The 18,553-nt window shown below is 39.3% G+C and overlaps 1 protein-coding gene across 4 annotated transcripts in view; it reads left to right on the forward strand.

Moving 5' to 3' along the window:
* smap1 (small ArfGAP 1) overlaps positions 1 to 18,537 on the forward strand; it is a 168,093-nt gene extending 149,556 nt beyond the window's left edge. For all 4 annotated transcript variants that reach the window (XM_065296649.1, XM_065296650.1, XM_065296652.1 and 1 more), the window contains 3 exons: positions 9,133 to 9,358; positions 9,913 to 10,229; positions 17,382 to 18,537. In XM_065296649.1, the coding sequence (XP_065152721.1) occupies positions 9,133 to 9,358; positions 9,913 to 10,229; positions 17,382 to 17,516 (678 nt within the window). In that variant the 3' untranslated portion in view covers positions 17,517 to 18,537. The remainder of the gene's footprint in view (positions 1 to 9,132; positions 9,359 to 9,912; positions 10,230 to 17,381) is intronic.
* The last annotated feature ends 16 nt before the right edge of the window (positions 18,538 to 18,553 follow it).

Below are 18,553 nucleotides of genomic sequence, written 5' to 3' on the forward strand. Positions count from 1 at the left end.
TTTCGAGAACCAATGATCAAAGCCATTTTTTGTGTATTTTTTGCATACTTGGTCCTGTGTTCACATTTGAACATGATGTATTGATGGCTAAATACCACTCACGTATGGATTACTTTTTGATGATGGAATGGGTTTAGAAAACCAAAACTAGGTTTTGGAAGAATTGAAGTTATATACAGCTACCGTAGGATGGCATTAAGGTAATTTATGAGGTAATTAAAATTTTTTGGTAAACTGTTCCTTAAAGCTGGTAAAATCATTTTTATTATTAGTAGTAATTTTTTTTTAAGTGCAAGACATAGCCTTATCTCATATTCTGCATGTGACTAATCTGCAAGTGACAAAATGCAAAAATATTGCCATGCCACAAGACCAAATGCAGTGTGTTGAAATGAGCAGGCATGCAGGAGATTTCTGATTGGCTGGCGTAGAGGTCTGAATCAATGTGCTCCTAGTTCTCCTTCAGCCTTAGGGGAAAGCGAGATGAGAGTATGAGGGACGCGTGGAGCCCGTGATGAGACACTGCCAGGCTTCTGTATTCTCCATTCCTCAGAGTGACTCCAGCCTGTGCATGTTAATCTGTCTGCATACTTCCTTTTCCACATCTCGTCCGCTGCCAACTTTCATATCTCAACCCCTGAGACACACGTGTCATTCGTTGCGTTTTCCTTTTTTTGCTGTACTTCCCCTTCCCCGCTGCCTCTGTGTGAGTGAACAACCAGCTGATTCTGTATCCCATGATGCTCAGTTAGCAACAAATCCTCTTCGTTATTGACCAAGCATTCTGTTTCGCTCTTGCTTTCTAATCTAGCTGTCAGTGCTGTTTCTGCAAATAAAAGTTATCTGTAATAACTTTTCAACACTCAAATGTTGGAAGTTAAGAGAATTTGCCTAATACAGTCTCTGCACCTTTGCAGCATGATTCAGCAGCAGCTAGTTGCATTGCAGTTATTTTTGGTATATTTAACCTAAAATATACAATTATCTCATCAGAACAAAACACTTCACTATACCTTTAAGAGTGCAGTGATTGGGTTCATTTTGTGCCCTATGAGTCCTCGCTCTCAACATATGGTGATGCCAGCATGCCCAACGCATTTGGCAATGCACGCATGCATGCAGCACAGTGGAAAAGCACAAGCAGTTCCCTCAGAGTGCATAAAACACACATGAATATATGTGCATTGTATATAGACACACTAGTGAGCTTCAGTGTAGGCAGTATTGTGTGTGTGTGTGTGTGTGTGCTTTAAGCACAGATGGCCTCTCAGTAGGACTTATGCCTAATGAAAGCCGAGCTAGTTTGGTGTACATCACTACAAAGAGCAAATTCGGCAGTGGCCGGCATGCTGGGGGACAACTGCTTTGTTCTGGTTTAAAATGCAGGCTTTGTTGCTAACCAGCAATAATCATTTATCTATATGGCTATGTAACAATACTCTTTTTGTGACTAGGGCCAGCACGTATGTATGCATATATAAATATGTTTATATGTACTGTGCAGAATTCTTGGTCAGAATAAAGAAATGTAGATGTTTTTATTTATGTTGTTTTGTTTATATGATTTGCTTTATTGTGTCGATAGGAACTATTCTTTGCTTTGGTTATTTAATTAAATGTGATCAAAGTGAGATCAAACATATCATGTTAGATTCAGGTTGGATTCTGTCTCTTCGTATAGTCTTAGACTATATAGTACTCTGTATGTTATGTATACATACGCCTTTATTTGTAATGCATTGAAATGTCGCTGTCTTGATAGTTGTAGATTTTACATCATTGTTGTTATTGGCACTGTTGTGTTTTAATGATGCTGTTAAAATATCTGCTGTCTGGGAAGTGACTCACCGGCAGACATATCATCTGGTTTGAGGGCTATTACTGCCACTGACATCCGGATGTGCAAGGGTTTGTGTATATGCGATGTGTTAAAAGTGTGGTGTTGTATAATCCAAAAGCTTCAGTTTACTTTGAAAGCCTAAATGATACTGTATGGCTACGCATTTGCAAGCATACAGTATGTGTGAAAGAAAAACTACTATAATTTTTTTAAATGACCTGTTGCCGGTAATGCCATTAGTGTTTAAACACCAGTGTTTCGAGAGAAAGATAAATCCACTCACTTGCATGAATTTATTTTCCTTTCCTAATTTGCTAAATGTTAAATACAGCCACAGAGCTTAAAAGCATAGCCAATCCATCTGCGACACTGTGCATGTGCGTCTTAGATATAAGGTGAAGCCATCGCTCGTGACCACATGCAAATTATTGAGATATTTAAAGAAAGCTTATTCATATTTTAGGATTCAAGAACAGAAAATCACCAAACATTTTCATTTTTTTCACGACCAGATAAGGGTAAGCTGGCCTTAATTGGTTCAGTTTTTGTCACATGCTGTGTGTATGTGTGTTCCTTTGATGGTTCATATTCTTTGCCTACATTCTCTGGTGCGTGAGCCAATGTTGGTGCTCTGGCTGGTGTGTTAGGTAGCATTAGGGACGGTTCACATTTCGCGTCTAAAACAACGGGGAAATCACAACCGTGTCGCTTTCATTCTTCTTTCCAACGCACTTTTGACGCGGCATTCAGAAAAGTTGAAGTATTTTCAGCTGGCGGCTGCGCCGATGCGTTTGGAAAAAGTGTGTGACGCACTGCGTGCATGTCACGACCGTTATACAGGGTTCCCACGGGTCCTTGAAATCCTTGAAAGTTTGTGAATCTGGGGGAAAAATTCAAGGCCCTGGGAAGTTTATGAAAATATACATACATAGATGCAGGTCATTGAAAGTGCTTGAATCTATTTTATGCAAGAAGTTTTCTGGGAAAAAATCCATATAATTCCAGGTGTAGTATAACACGTGCTAAACTGTTAGCTTTAAATGCTTATATCTTCTGTATGTGAATGTTGATTCATACCAAAATGCTTTTTTGCGTAGTTGTGTTTGACACATGAAAACGTCTTGGGTTACGTATGTAACTTTTGTTCCCTGAGAAGGGAACGAGACGCTGTGTCTCCCTTGCCATACTTCCTGCGTCCCTGTAACACCGTCTTTGGCAATATTTCAGATAGCGATATACTTCCTGGCGTCACGCTGGCTGTTTCTCAATATACGTTCTTCAGCGATCTTGCGTCCTTGTGTCCTCACTCTACGTCATCATTAACAGTCGAAGTTCAATTCCAATTCTCAAGAACGCAAGTACAGAGGACGCGTGAAAATACCCAGGTGGGTTCTTGAAATCGAGGATGCATCGAGTACAGACTTGCGCGTTGAAATCTGGGGAGGTCACGTGACCAGCAGGAAGATCGCACACATCTCAATTCTCACAAGTGTGGTCTGTGTTCTCGGGACCTTCTGAGTTCGTTCCTCCAAGGTCGCCTGGCAAGACCAGTCTCCACGAGAACGCAAGTCTGTTCTTTGCGTTCTTAGAATTGAGAAAAAGCCCCTGTCTTTGTCGTTAAGCCTCACCATTGGTTGTATTTGATATACACGTTCAGACGCACTTCTTACCCCTGGAGGCATCCCCAAAGGGTCACCGCATTGACGCAGCGCAAGTTCCCTCGAAAGGGAACTGTAACAATGTATCTTAAAAGGTAACACAATGTAACCTTGCTCTCACTTGAAATGTGTCCCCACATTTAGTCCTTGAATTTGAGGGTATTGAACCTGGAAAGTCCTTGAAGGTCCTTGAATTTGAAGTTAACTAAGGTGTGGGAACCTTGGAGATAGTACTGATCGACAGAAGATTCCTGCTGTTTTCTTACTTCAGACCAAGGAGAATGATCAGCATCTGTAGACACAAAGACGCGTTAAAAACTCGCCATGGTAAGGATTCGGAAGAAGTTTAAATAGTTGCAGGCACAATGCAAAGTGTTTAAAGCGCAACAGTGCTGAGAAATAATAGATGGTGTGTTGGATCATCATCCCTTTATTAGTGGAGAGATTACTCGAGTCACAATGGTAGCTAGAGGGCCTAATTTGGCCAGTAAATTGCTTTTTCATTGGCCAAGTTTTAGCACAACATGAGGTGTCTCCAAAGTACTGTTATACTAAGAAAATATGTTTTTATAAGGCTTTTTAAATTATATTTTGATTTTAATGAGTTGGTTAGGTAAATTTTAGAGAAAGATTGCCTGGAAAAATGGCATCAATTCATATTTAATTGCAGTTAAACTTGAACAGCCTTTTGCTATACAGACATTTATTTTAGTCTTTCTCTTCATATTGTGTAGGCTATTGTAATTGTGTAGTCATGTTTGCTCCAGATGATCTCATCACATCTACAGTACTGCTTCCTGCTGACTAATCCTCAGACTCTGGAGTGCAGTGGGAGCACCAGACTGTGCTCTGGCTCAAACCCATAATGCACCTGCAGCCATCTTCACCAAATCCAACCAAAGACGTTTGTGGCTATGGTTCACTACTCCTCTTCTGCACTCATTTTCCTCAGGTTTTTGTGGTTTCCCATGCAGAAGGAGACTGTGGGTAGAAACTAGATTAGCCCAACCCATAGCACCACCGGAGTGCTAATTATCTGTATGGGGCTGCTAATCAGACAAAGCTTACTCTGTTGCACACAAATCTTTCAATCTCTCTATCTCTCTCTCATTTGGGGGTGGGTAAAGCAAGAAAATATCCATAGAGCTCTTTGAATGTCACTGTGAAATACAGGCTGCACTGTGTGTGTGCGTGTGAATGTGTGTATTCTGTGTGCGTGTTCGTTAATGTGGGGTTGGGAGAGATCAAATATTCATAGGTTCGGGGGCAGGAATGATTGGTGGTGGATGAGAACAAGTTTTACTTGTGTGTGTTAATATGTTGTATGGATGTGTGGGGAGTTGAGATGCATGTGTTAACCTTCACAATAAACAACAGACCTGTGCAAGCCATTTCTGTCTCCTGCACGCTCGGTTGCTCTTTTATTGAGCGTTAGAGTAATATGACTCAATTGAATTGTGGAGTATGGGACTCTTTCCTCATCTCCCACATGTTATCTATTTTTAATTCTAATAGCATTTCCTCTGTTCCTCTGTGGACTCCCGGTGGAAAACTTCAAATGTCACTCATATCACAAACAGGGAAAAAGACGCTGTGCCATCTCTTTTTCCAAATCCTCACTTCCTACTGGTATGTTCTCGCTTGTTGTTGAGTCAATATTTGAAGAGTTTGGTTTCAAAATGCGATAAATTGCTTCTTTTATTAGTTACCGCCAAAATCAGTATTGTATCAGGTTAGTATTAAAAAGTTAATTCTTAATTTTACGCAAAATCTGATATCCGCTGTGTCATTTTATCATCATTGTATGTTTTCCTAAAACGCACAAACGCCAGTCCTCCTTCTCTGCAGAATGCAATAAATCCGCTCAACAATTCAAAGCGCATCATTCTACACATTGTAAACAATGATGGCGGCGCATTGAATACACACAGAATCCTAGTTTTCCTCATCTACTTTGGACTTTGTGATCAACAAACAAACAAAAAAAAATAATACTTTTGATGGCATTGATAAAACTGTGTTTTTTTTCTATGGTGGGGAAGAAACATAAGCCTCAAAATCAAATATTTACGTGAGAGGCACTCGGGCGAAGGAAAAATGCCGGCTGTTGCTTGTTCTCACACGACAGCATCAAGATTCTGTCATGCTAACACATTGACCTCAGGGGATCTTATTAAAAACTTTCAATTATTTTACTCAAAGTAAACGAAAATCGAGAACGACCAAAATATTTTACAGCTGATCGCTGTCAAAAAATTCAGCAACGACGTCCTAAGGATGACGGCAGCAATGACAGTTCTTTATATGACAAAGTGTTTTAATTTATCCATTAATGTTTATTTTTTTTAATCAATGTATACCACTAGTCAACTAAAAAATATAACATGATAAAAATTTATGCACATTTATATATTGATTCAATAGATTTATAACATTTTGCGGAAAAAATTATACGTTTTTATAATTAATCTTTGAAAATCAAATTATGGATTTGAATTTTTAATGTTATTATAACCTAAAGATGCTATGTGAAACTTTGTAACAGAAAATAGTGGTTTTCATCTTATCACTTTCTTTATATGTAAAACCCATTTTTACCGAAATTAGTCCAAATGGATTTATTTCGTTTTGGAACCAAACTCTTCATATTTAGTTATTTCCCCTTTCTTTATGTCATATCAAAACCTGTAGACATAATTGGCTATTGTTTGCAATTGTGGGTTAGTGTCGACCCTCGCAGGTTAATCAGCCGGAAAGTTTGTGTATCAGATCTGCGAGGCAGTGTTTGCCTTATCACACCGCAGTGCTGTTTCACCCGGGTTCAGCGCTTTTCAGTTCTTATCAGATATGCCTGCTGCAGCTGCTGAAGATGTTGAGTCCTGCATACCTAAACGCAACGCTGTGTATCACCGGCACATCTAAATGGAATGAGAGGGGTCGGATTTGTCCCTGCCAACCTCCACCCATCCCCCGGCCTTGCTTTTTGTCTCTGTTTACCGCAAAGCATTTCCATGCCCGGGACACTGGTGGGAAAACCGCAGGACACTGAGCTTGGACGAAACTCTGAATCTTTTCTTTCCTTTACCTTTTATTTTATTTAGAAGCTCTTCGGGCACATACTTTATCGTTGAAGTTCAAAGATTAATAGCCTGTTTGATATCTTCTATCGTTGCAGGTGTGTTTGCCACTTAATCATACTAGCGGGGGAGATTTTGTGTGGAAATCAATTGATACACGTATCTATTTCGCATCACTTTGTTTGCATCCAAAGGATGTGGCACATTCTCCCATGTTATTTCTTTACTCTGCTTTTATCTTTCTTTTTCTCTCATTAAATCTATGTATTTTCACTATGGTGGGCTTAACAGTGCATTCAAGCTATACAGTATATGTGTTCCGTGGGATTGCTTATCCTTTACCATCACATCAGATGACCTTGGTACACTGTTGAGTTTGTAAGGCATTGGATGTTGAGCTTCCTGGATTCATGAAATATGATTTAGGTACAAAACTTTACCTCAGATTCATAATGACAGACTTTTGGAGGGTAACCATGGCATCAGCCGCACCATCTGCAGCTTTGTGACTACATGCCTGCCTTCATACGTCTGTAATTGAGTAAACAGATGCAGGTGCTTTGACTGAACTCAAACGTCTCTTACTGATTCTGTCCTCCATCTTCTGCTGTTTGCGTGCCTATGTGCGCTGTAACGTTATGTAAACGATGAATTGTGTCTACTCTTCCTCCTGAGCGATTCATTCATCACAGCTGCGGTGTAATTAATGTCATTTCTCTGCTTCAAGCTGATGAAGTCTTTTGGCTTGTTTGTGTACCGTTTGCGCCTTTGCTCTGATGACTTTTTTTGCATACTTATTTGGATTGTTTGTCTGTGGATTGTGGATTCATGGTGGGTCTATATATTTATACTGCATATACACACACTCTCTTCACTTCAAAATAAATGCTTTTTTTTGACCCATGGAGGGATATGATAGGGACAACCTCCCAACCATTGTTTTAAATTATCCTGTGCTGGGTTTTTACAACCTATATTTATGTTAAATAAGGACATATTCTAGGTTAATAAAATCCAACCATTGGGTTTGTCCATTTTTTTTACCAACCAAAGGTTGTGCTGAATGTTCGGTAACCAAAGTGTTTGTTTGACTGAAAATAGCAAAAAGACATCTTTCTAGGACACCTTAAAATGTTTTCACACTGACGACAAGTTTGCTGCGTTTATGAAGCATGTGCACATGTATATGCTGGTTGCTATTTGATTGTGTCATCAAAAGCATCATTGTTCAGTAAAATGTAATCAGTCTTTTCACTTTTTCTTCCGAATAAGAAGAATAAGTGAAAATTGATTGCCGAACATTGCACAGAATGTTTGCCAACCAATACTACTTGGCAACCAAAACTGTTCGGTTGCCAAGTAGTATTAGTTGTCGATCATTCTGTGCGTCCTTACAAGGTTTTAAACAGCTTTTTAGGGTGTACAAACATATACATATACATACAAAGTTCTGTATTCTGTTTATTGGGTTTACTCAACACACTCTTGGCACTTTTCCATTGCATAGTACCCCACGGTTTAGGTCGGGTCAGCTCACCTCCCTTTGGCTTGGTTAGCTATTTCATCAGGTTTAGTAACACTTTGGAGTGGGAGGGATTACAGGCATGTGGTTATATTTGCGCTGCCTACTGCTGTGACATCATACAAGTGAGAGCGTTGTTGAAATGCTATACATCCCCATACATTTATTTATTTCTCAGTCCGCCACAAAATCAAAATTGACCACCACAATTAGATATTTGCACATCGCGTTTATCACGCGCTCCGCTGAGCCTCATTTAATTTGCATTTAAGCATATATGCGGGCGTGCACGTTGCGAATGTGCTGCCACAAACTGCAAGTCTGGAAAAAAACTGTTATGGTGTTCCTGATTCACAACCTGTGGATGTTTTTCATTGATAAAAGGGAGTTTGAAAACTTACAGGAAAGCACAGATGACAACGTGTTTGCTTAAGACAGCGCAAGCTAGCACGAAGGTAAAGCTAATCTTTCACATTATAGCGATGACGCTGGTAGTGACGATTCTCTCAGACCAATCAGTGATCTACAGTGTCTTCGCGTCACGTTTTGGTATCAGCTCGTGTCGCTTGGAACCCCAACCAAGGTGGTACTAAAAAAAGTATCTGGAACTGCGTACTGCACTCAGTGTAAACGCCCTCAAAAGTAAGCTGACCCGACCCAAGCCGTGGGGTACTATGCAATGGTAAAGCGTCATCTGTTTATCGTTTGTCATTCATTTATTCACTTTCTCTAAAAGCTTTCTTTTAATTCTTGCCATTCTGACAAAAGCAAATGTATTTATTTTCAGCAAATTCCACTTTTTATTCACTATAGACTGATAAGTTAATCAATACTGTGACTGACTGTGTAAACCATATGATGTTATTAAGAGTGTAAATGGGGTGCCTTAATGTGAACTGTCTCTTAATGTGAACTGTCTCTTAATGTGAACTGTCTCTTAATGTGAACTGTCTCTTAATGTGAACTGTCTCTTAATGTGAACTGTCTCTTAATGTGAACTGTCTCTTAATGTGAACTGTCTCTTGTGCTCTATAGGCCAATTCCACTAAGACAGCTGTGAGTGCTCAGTCCGTCTCCTCTGGAGGTCTGGTGGCAGGAGCTGCAGGAACAGGAAGTGCTGTTCCGGCACAAGGAGATCTGGACCTGTTTAGCGAAAACAGTGGAAGCAGCAAAGCAGAGGACTCGGCCAAGAAACCGCTCTCCAAGGACTCCATTCTCTCCCTCTACGGCTCCAGCGCCGTCCCACAACAGCCTGCACAAGGTACCAGCATCCTCTGAATTGCTGCTTTTTGTTCTGAATCCAGGAGAATGCAGTTCTATAAATGGCGTTTTACGTCCTAAATCTATTTCTAATGGTGCTACGTGTGTGTATCCACGAGAAAAAGAAAGCATGCAAGGTTCTTGAGAACCCCTTCTTTAATGGAGGTATCAATAATTTAAGCATTGCGTGGCTCTGATACTGCTGAACGTGGTTGCTTCGTTTGCCTTTCTCTTCAAAGAGGACATTTCCCAAAACCTCAGAGGTTTCAAATGAAGGCCGTGCTATTTCTCAACCATCAGGGCACTTTTAAACGTATCCTTTTATCCTGAACACCTCTCCTGTCTGAAAGATCCATTTCCTCGGAGCTCAGGGCAAAGAACTGCACACATTAGCGTGGATATTGATTTCTTTCCTCTGTCTCCGATGCTCTGTTTGCCCAGGTTCTCCTTTGGCTTTTCGCTTTTGTCTCACTGAAACTATTGAACACGTTGTCATGTGTAAACGTCTATGGATCTTTTCTCATTGTGTACCTTTGTGTGTTTCTGCTCCCGCAGCGACTGCGATGTTCATGGGGCCTTCGCAGATGCAGTTCCCAGCGCAGCCGCAGGGAAATTTCCAGGCCTTCCCTGGGATGGGAGGGGCCATACCACCCACTACCATGATGGGGCCCGTCATGGGCCAGGGCGGAGCTATGATGGGCCAGAACACGGGCATGATGGTTGGCATGACGATGCCCAATGGTTTCATGGGAAATGCACAGCCGGGGGTGATGGGCTTGGCCCCGGGCATGATGGGACCTCAGGGCATGGTGCCCCCTCAAAACATGTATGCCATGCAGCCAGGTCAGCAGGGCCAGTGGAATATGGCACAGGTATGTTAGATCCAAATATGTGGATGACTATGTATTGAATTTCCCTACTTCTTGGTGTCATGTGAAATGCAGATCATGGGTTTTTTACTATTTATACTTTTGGGTCTTACTGGCTGAAGATAATCACATTGGTTTACCTGCGGTGCATAGACTCAGGAAGTGTAGGGAAAAAAGTCTGGCCATATTGGAACCCAATGCAGACACAGATAAATTATTACTTTATCATGAAAAGCAATACCTAAAATACAGTCTATGTGTGAAAAAAGGTTCAGAAAGATGCTACTCTGAAGGTTCCTAATGCTCTACCTTGGTGTATTTTTTAAACCATGACCTACCATGAGTCATCGGTTATAAAACATCATTAGTTACTAGCACAGCACAATGACTGTAGTAGATCACTATTGGCCTTTTTAGAGTAAGAACATTTAAATCTATAGCTATTACCATTCATCAGCCCTTTTAGTTTCCCAGAATGCATCCTGCCATGTTCTTGCTGAGGTCAGCATAACGCTTGCCTTTTATTCAAATCCGAATTTTCCATCCGAAGTGAGAAGTTAATGTTTGGAAAATGCATCTCACATTTCCAAAATCAAGAAAGTAACCGTAATCCTCCTATCTGCATGTGGCCCGTAAAGATGAGAGCGCAGTGACATCAACCTCTCAACCGAAATCGTCTCTTGCCCCACCCTCCTCATCTCCAGTGGCCCTTGACTCCCTGTGTATGAGTGCAAAGGGAGTCAGAGATTTCAGCCTGCAGGAGGTTAATTACACATCATAAATCAATACACTCATGCCGCTTTAATTAAAATCCCTCCCCACAATGCAACTGTGCGTGTGTGCTTTCTGACTTATAGGCTCGTAGCACTGCATTGGTATTTTGAGAGGAAAGAAATGCATTTGTTTAATGGTTCATTTTTGCAGAGATGAATCTGACTTTTAGATGATTTTCTTCATTATCCAACAAACACCCAGTGTGACTTCCTTGTTGCTTTGAGGACATCGGATGATCAGAGGCGAGCCAGTGCGCAGGGAGGAGAAGATTCATTAGAGTTAGATGTTCACTCCCCGAATAGCCCCGCACAGTTCCTGGAATATTTTCAATAGAAATTTGTATGGTCTCGTAGCCCACACGTTTGTTTGCGCGTAGGCAGTATTGTGTGAGGAGGAAGCAGGTGTAATTACCTGCTGAGATTGGCGCGAAATATGTCCTGCTGTGCGTTTGAGCACAAAATGAAGTCCAGGTCCAGGGTTGATCTCGTGAAGTATATTTAAGGTAATTTTTTTCAAACTATTTCTGTATACGCTCACTCTAATCGCACGTTGCACGGCCTAAAGCAGTTTAGTCACTTTGCGAACGGCAGAGCACTCCAGGAGTTCATGGTGATGGATAACCTCCCTCACCACCTCAGGAAGAGCTTTTAGCTCATGCAATTGAATAAGACGCCAATGAAATGTGATGCAGGTCTATGCCATCATTAGATTAGTTGGTGGTAGAGTAGATTGTATTTGAAGATCGTACGGGAACAGTCCGAGATGGATGTTCGAACATTTGTGACCCTGTCTGTGAATCCAGGCTAAAGTCTCATGATCTAATTATTTCAATCAAAGATTGATTTTATCAATTGATTTGAATTTAATCATTGACAGGTCAGGCTAGGATGCTGGTTTACGTAGATAATTGTGCAGTTATATGCAGACTTACGCAGTGTGACATCATAACATGCCTTTAATTATATGGAATGGGAATCTACATAGTACAATCCTCCTGTTTCCATCAGGATCATGGTCTCCAAACTGATATTTCCAACGTTCAGCCTGCTAATTGAAACTAGAGAGATTTATGTGAAACTCTTAAGAGTTTTTCCTCCAGCACCATAAATCAGTCAGCCCACTGATGGGCCAGCAGACGCTCTGGACCCTTTACTCCACGCTGCTCCGCTCACAGAAAGAGCAGTGATAATGGGAGTCAAGGGGAAGGGCTGAAGCATAGAAGATAGGATATAAAAGAGAGAGAAGCAGAGTGAACTAAAGGTGAGAAGAGCGATGATTAAGTTTAAAGATCAGAGAACAGCTTAGTAACCTTAAAAAAAAATGAGAGAAAGTTAGAAGAAAAGGCTAGGTGCAGGTGAAACAATTTGTCAGAAGATTCAGTGTTCGGTTTGACTATGTGCTGCAAACATTTTAATACCAGAAAAATGTGTAACTCTCATAAAGGAATATCACAGGTTCAAAGCTCAAGTGTCAGCATTTGTGGCGTAATGTTGATTATCTAAAAAAAATTTAGTTGCTTATTGCTATACATAACTTAACTGTATACAGTTAAAGCACTTACATTTAAATTCGTGTATCTTAGAAGATGTGTTGTTTATCCAAAGCGACTTACAAATGAAAGAGCACTAAATGCTATTCGGACGGGATTAGTTTTACGGGGGTAGATGGCGTAATGTGATTTTACCACAGGACGTCTGTAATATTGATGGTCAGTTCGCACGGTATTAGAAATCTCAGTAAAACATTCAGAAGCGGGAGGGGTAACTCCAGAGGCTTCATGCCCATTAAAACTGATTTTGCATCCTCGAAATCAAAGAAGCATCCATTAATCTATTTATTGTCTTTTAATCTGTTTAATATGCACAATATTATCAATTCTGTGCTGCGTGTCACTTTTTAGAGATTTTTTGCCATTTTGATAGTGTTTTTGATCGTGTTACATTACTTTATTTTGGCGGCAGGCGCTGCAGTCAGGGCAGTCACAGACGTCATCAGCGTCTGAGCGAGCTCACAAGCTCTTTGCTGTTGCTGCTGCATTTTGCTATCTAAGGAATTAAAACATGTAAGAAACTCACAACATTTCCAAACACCAGTACGGTAAAGTGCAGTTAACCTCCTCTGTGTAGAAAATTTATGGTTTAAAATGTGACTGTCTCCGCATTATATTAGTAAAGATTTCTAGATTCATCTTGGTACAACGCCCAAGTTCGCCAGCGTTCACAGGGACGCGGAGTCACACATGCTCACATATGAGGTAAAATTTTATGCAAAAATCTGCTCCTCTAATAATTTTATATAAACATTTTGTTTTATCATTATTGAACATTAAAATCAATTAAAAGCTTGTGTCATTTTCGTTGTTTTTATACTTTATGGATTTAAAATGACATTAATTTTATAGGATAATGCAGTTGTTGTGCGAAATGCATTTATAACACAATTAAATAATAGGCATTAAACAAAACGTTAATAAACAAAACATGCCGTTTAAGATGTAAATATGATGCCAATGTGTCATTATTCCGATTAAATAGTATTTGATATAAAAGTTAGTCAACACTTTTATTTTGTAAGTTTTTGCATGAAGGTGCTGGGGCGCTCAGATTGTTAGAAATGTAAGTGTCATGGAAAAGACTGAAAGCTCTATAATATTTGGTTTGTCTGTGTATGCACAAATTTCTGTGAGCTGTGCACACTGTGCCCCCTTAAAAAAAATGGTGCATGACGCCCCTGGGTAACTCAATTACACAGCACGTCACCTTCACCTCTCTTGTCGTCACGTGCACATTAGTTCCTGATATCACGTGTGCATGACACAGACGAGAAAAACTCAAAACACTGTTTTTGTATTCAGTTTGGGGAGAACGTCAGTTTCAGAAACCTCTGAGAAGTGAATTTGACTTTTTTTTGTGTCATGGTATTCAGGAACTGACTTGCCACTGACTTGTTCTTCGGCCTAGAACGCAAGTAAATGCTTCTTTTAAGGGCTTTTATATGTGAAAGAAACCCGCAAAATAACAGGAAATTACAAGATTATGTGAATATTTACAGCTGGTCTATTCGCACTGGATTAGTATTACCTAAGGTGATTTCCCAGACCATTTTAAAGAAGGTAAAAGTCGGCATAATTTTTACTGACATTGTCCGTAATGATTACTGACATGGAGCATTTGGACGGGACTAAAATCACTGAGAAGCTCTGATAAAAATTGCTTTACCCCCATCCCTATGTACAACTAACCTGTCCGAATAGTACTTATGAGTGGAAGTGATTAAACATTTTCAAAAGTGTACACACAGACATTATAAGTGTAGAACCTTTAGCCCTTTAAGTGTAAAGCTATGTCCAGTATAACTTACCTGCATTACATTAACAGAGATCTAGTTTGGGATATAACTTTAGAGCAGTGTTTCTCAAACTTTTTCAGCCCAAGGACCACTTTATCTTCCAATTTTTTTCTGAGGACCACCTAACAAAATCTCACTCTAACACGCCCCCAATTAAACAACATAATAGAAAGGATAAGCTCAATTTAAGTTTAATATGCAACTGTTTTAAGTCAAAAACTAATTTTTTAAACACAAATGCAATGCTATGTTCAGAAATTATTATATGAATTTTATTTCATTTGAAATAGTAAATGTGAAATGAATTGCAGCTTAATATGAACAACAAACTGCACATGTGAAAAAAACTGCAATTAAACATACTATAACAGCCTAGGTCCCACTTAATGTCATTCCAAAGAGCCATTAGTTTAAAACTGAGGTCGGGGGGTATATGAAGTCTATGGTTGTAACTATGGTAACAATAAAATGCTGACAAAAATGTTCCCCTTAATGTCTAATATCACTGAAATTACAGGAATTTTACACATGAAACAAAAACTAGTACATTACAAAACTAATAGATCTGTGGATTTTAGCTGCTTTCAGTTGACGCTTGATCTTTTCTTTTGACTCCTCTTTGGTTTAGCCACCGATCCATTTTTACGTTATTAAAACAGAATGGCAAGAACTGATATCACAGTTTCACAAGTGCATTAAAAATCTACTTAAATAAGTGACGATTGTATAAACACTGGGGGGGGGGGGGTTTGGCGGACCACTAGTGGTCGGCGGACCAGACTTTGAGAGTTACTGCTTTAGAGTGATAATGCAAGTGCAATATCATTAACACATTAAGGGCCAGATTTACTAATAGCGCAAATCATCATTTTGGCATTTAATAACGACTGTCGGGATTACTAAAGATGCGCAGTGGATAATAAATGCTGAAATGGTCTTGTTATTTTTACGACTGACCTTATTGCCGTTTCCCTTTTAGACGAAATATTTTTGTAAGGAGAATATATACATGATTCACGCAACGCAAATTACCAATGTTTGCACCTGTGATTTTACTGATATTTGTGGCATTATTTATTAATGCAGAAAAAAGTATGTCTTAAATTACTTTGCACTTGGAATGGCTGCGATTACTGCTAAAAAAGAGGCATCACAGAAAGCAGAGAACGCATGATACAATGCAGAGGATTGTGTTAACCTGTAATAGTTTATTTGGAATTCCAAAGGGAATATCATATTCAAAAATATTTTTTGCCAAGCCATGTTATTTTTTATTTGCTGAAGTAAATAAAATAGGAGTCACTATAAGAATTCACACAATAGCAGACATTTCAAAAATTCTTGTAAACCTTTCTTTCCTCCAGTTCTATTCAGTGTAAAAAAAAGAGGCTTTGTTAGCTGGGATTACACACCCCGATGTCCTTGGTGCTGAACTCAAGATCAGCTTCGCTTATTTGCGACCCTGAACTAATTTGCTCTGCTCTTAGTAGATTGCATTGGTCATTACAGAAATCAGCCGTTGCGCCTGTGTTATTTAATTTGCATTTTATTAGTAAATAACCCTCAGATACTATCACTCCCATCGACACTTTTTTGTAATTGCGCTCTAACACTAATTTTCCCCTTATGTCTGTGACATTTTAGCTCAAAATACCCCACAGATCGTTTGTTATAGCATGTCCAAAATGCCCCTATTTGGGCGGGAGCAAAAAGTGCTGTTTTCATGGGTGTATTTTTAAATGCAAATGAACTGCTTTCGGTTAAAAATAGATCTGATTCCTCTGAATACAGCCTAAGACAATAGCATCTTTAGCCATATTAGTGCCACTACATGCTAACAAACAAATTTAGAAAAGCTTTTGGGGTTGGCACCACTGGTGTAGTGAACGGTGCTCCAACACATGGTGCAGACGCACTTCTTGCGACCCAAGTTTGAATCCCGGATCGAGGTCCTTTGACAATCCCATACCCCTCTTAACCCTATACTTTCCTGTCGTCTCCTTAGTTACCATCTATCCAATAAAGGCAAAAATGGCCCAAAAAATAACTACAAAAAAAGCTTTTGGGTAAAATTAATCAGTCAGTCGATGTTGGCGGAGCTTTGTTAGTGTGACATCATATTAACAAGAGAGTCAAAACAGCATGTCTAATGAGACTGCTTTGATTTAATGGGGATTTTAAAAGAAGTAGAGGGTGGGTTTTTTCATTGTAGGGTGGTTGTGTTCACAAACTACTAACACACATTTATGTCCAAACTAGGGCTGGGAAAAGATTAATCGTGATTAATCGCATACAAAATAAAAGTAATTTTTTGCATAATATATGTGTTTGTACTGTGTGTAATTATTGTGTATATTTAACCACACACACATACATATATTCATGTCAGATTTTTGTATTTATATATCATTTTTTTATTTATATATAATATAGAATATATAAAAATATTTATAAATATATATACACATGTAAATGTTTCTTAAATACATACATGAATGTGTGTATTTATATGTACATAATAATTACACACAGTACACACTCATATATTATGCCAAAAATTGCGATAAATCTTTTTCCCAGCCCTAGTCCAAACACCTTGTAAAAGTGGATTTTGCATAATATGGGTCCTTTAAGGACTAAAATAAATACTCTTAACATTTAGTTTTGTTTTTAATAACTAAACCTGGCCTTGGCCATTATTTTAGCGCTAGCATGCTGCCATGACATTAAAAAAGAAAAAGAAACATTTAACAGGTATTTAAGGGAAATATTTTTCTTTAAAAACAGATTTGTGCACTTTTTCATTCTAACCTTTAATGATTTATGTGTTATGTAATATTGTTTACATAACCATATTGTAATACAGTTTCTAGATTTTATTCCTACTTTATTATGAAGAAAAAAACTAAAAAACTGTGTTTGTGTGCTTCCAAACTATTGTAGAAATCAGGTAAAAAAATATATGTTAAAACTTGATAGCCTTGTAAAGTCTTTCTATTTTGGTTTCTCACAATGTCGTCTTGTCTTTGACAGATTAACCAGCAGATGTCTGGAGTGAACCTTAACGGTTCCGCTGCTCCGGTGGCGTTCGGCCCACCCGGTGCCACCATGGGCGGCTGGGTGGCACCGCCCTCCGGTCAGACCCTTAGTACCCAGCTCTGGAAGTAAATGGATGAGGGAAGGTGGATGAACGGGGGGCAAATCATCTCTCCATCTCTCCTCCAGCACCACCTGCACCCAGTTTTATTCATGTACTGTTTATTTCCCTTTTCTCTCCCATCATTACCGCTCTGGAGAGCATCAGCTCAACCTGACCTCTGTGTGTTGATCAAGTGAGCAGGAGCGTGGAGTTAAAGAGACTGGAAGCTTTGTCCGTCTTATTTGCATTTTTTTCTTCTATATATATAAATATATATATTTTTGGGGGGTTCAAAACACACACATATCAGCTATAAAAGCTGCTGGACCAATTATACAGGCTTCTCTAATAATATATCTCTACCAAATCAATAGTGATTAATAGTATTTAAATGACAGAGGTATGGCTATCATATTTGTGACCACCCCCTCTCTCTTTCCTAACTTCTGTGTCCCAGAACCCTGTAGCGGATATCGTATAGACCCATGTAATGTATGTATTCATGAGAAAACCCTCGCCCCCCAACCTATCACATCCGTGTAGCTCCACGACAAACTTCATTATTACTGTGATGTTTTAATGTGTGCGTTACAAAGAAGCACAGTGAGTGAAAAGCAAATAAACCTGGACGACTTTACATCTGTTACTGCTAACGGGGGCGGGGATATAGATTAAGGTGAAGCGGGGTTTGTTACAAGCAAAACATTTTAGCCAGTTTTGGAGAGTATGGAGTCAACAAAAGCGTGCAATTAAACACATGCGATCCAACGCTGTAGCAGAGCATTTTTCCGCTGAGACAGGTTCTCTCTGCTGTGCAATAATATAAACATCTTCATCTTGTCATCCAGGTTTATTTCTAATGTGTTTACATTTTCTGGTGCCTAGTACAGAGACAGAAATGTTATTTCGTGCATTAAACAGTGAATAGCCATGAACTATTGTGTGATCATTTTGTCTAATGACGCATTTATTGTAAAGTTATGTTCTCCCGATTTCACCCATCCTTTTTTTTTTGCTTTTAAAGAGGAATAAAGACAGTTGTAATCCAAATGTTCTGTTGCTGTAA

Source organism: Paramisgurnus dabryanus, chromosome 20 (assembly GCF_030506205.2).
Source record: "Paramisgurnus dabryanus chromosome 20, PD_genome_1.1, whole genome shotgun sequence".
Taxonomy (NCBI): Eukaryota; Metazoa; Chordata; class Actinopteri; order Cypriniformes; family Cobitidae; genus Paramisgurnus; species Paramisgurnus dabryanus.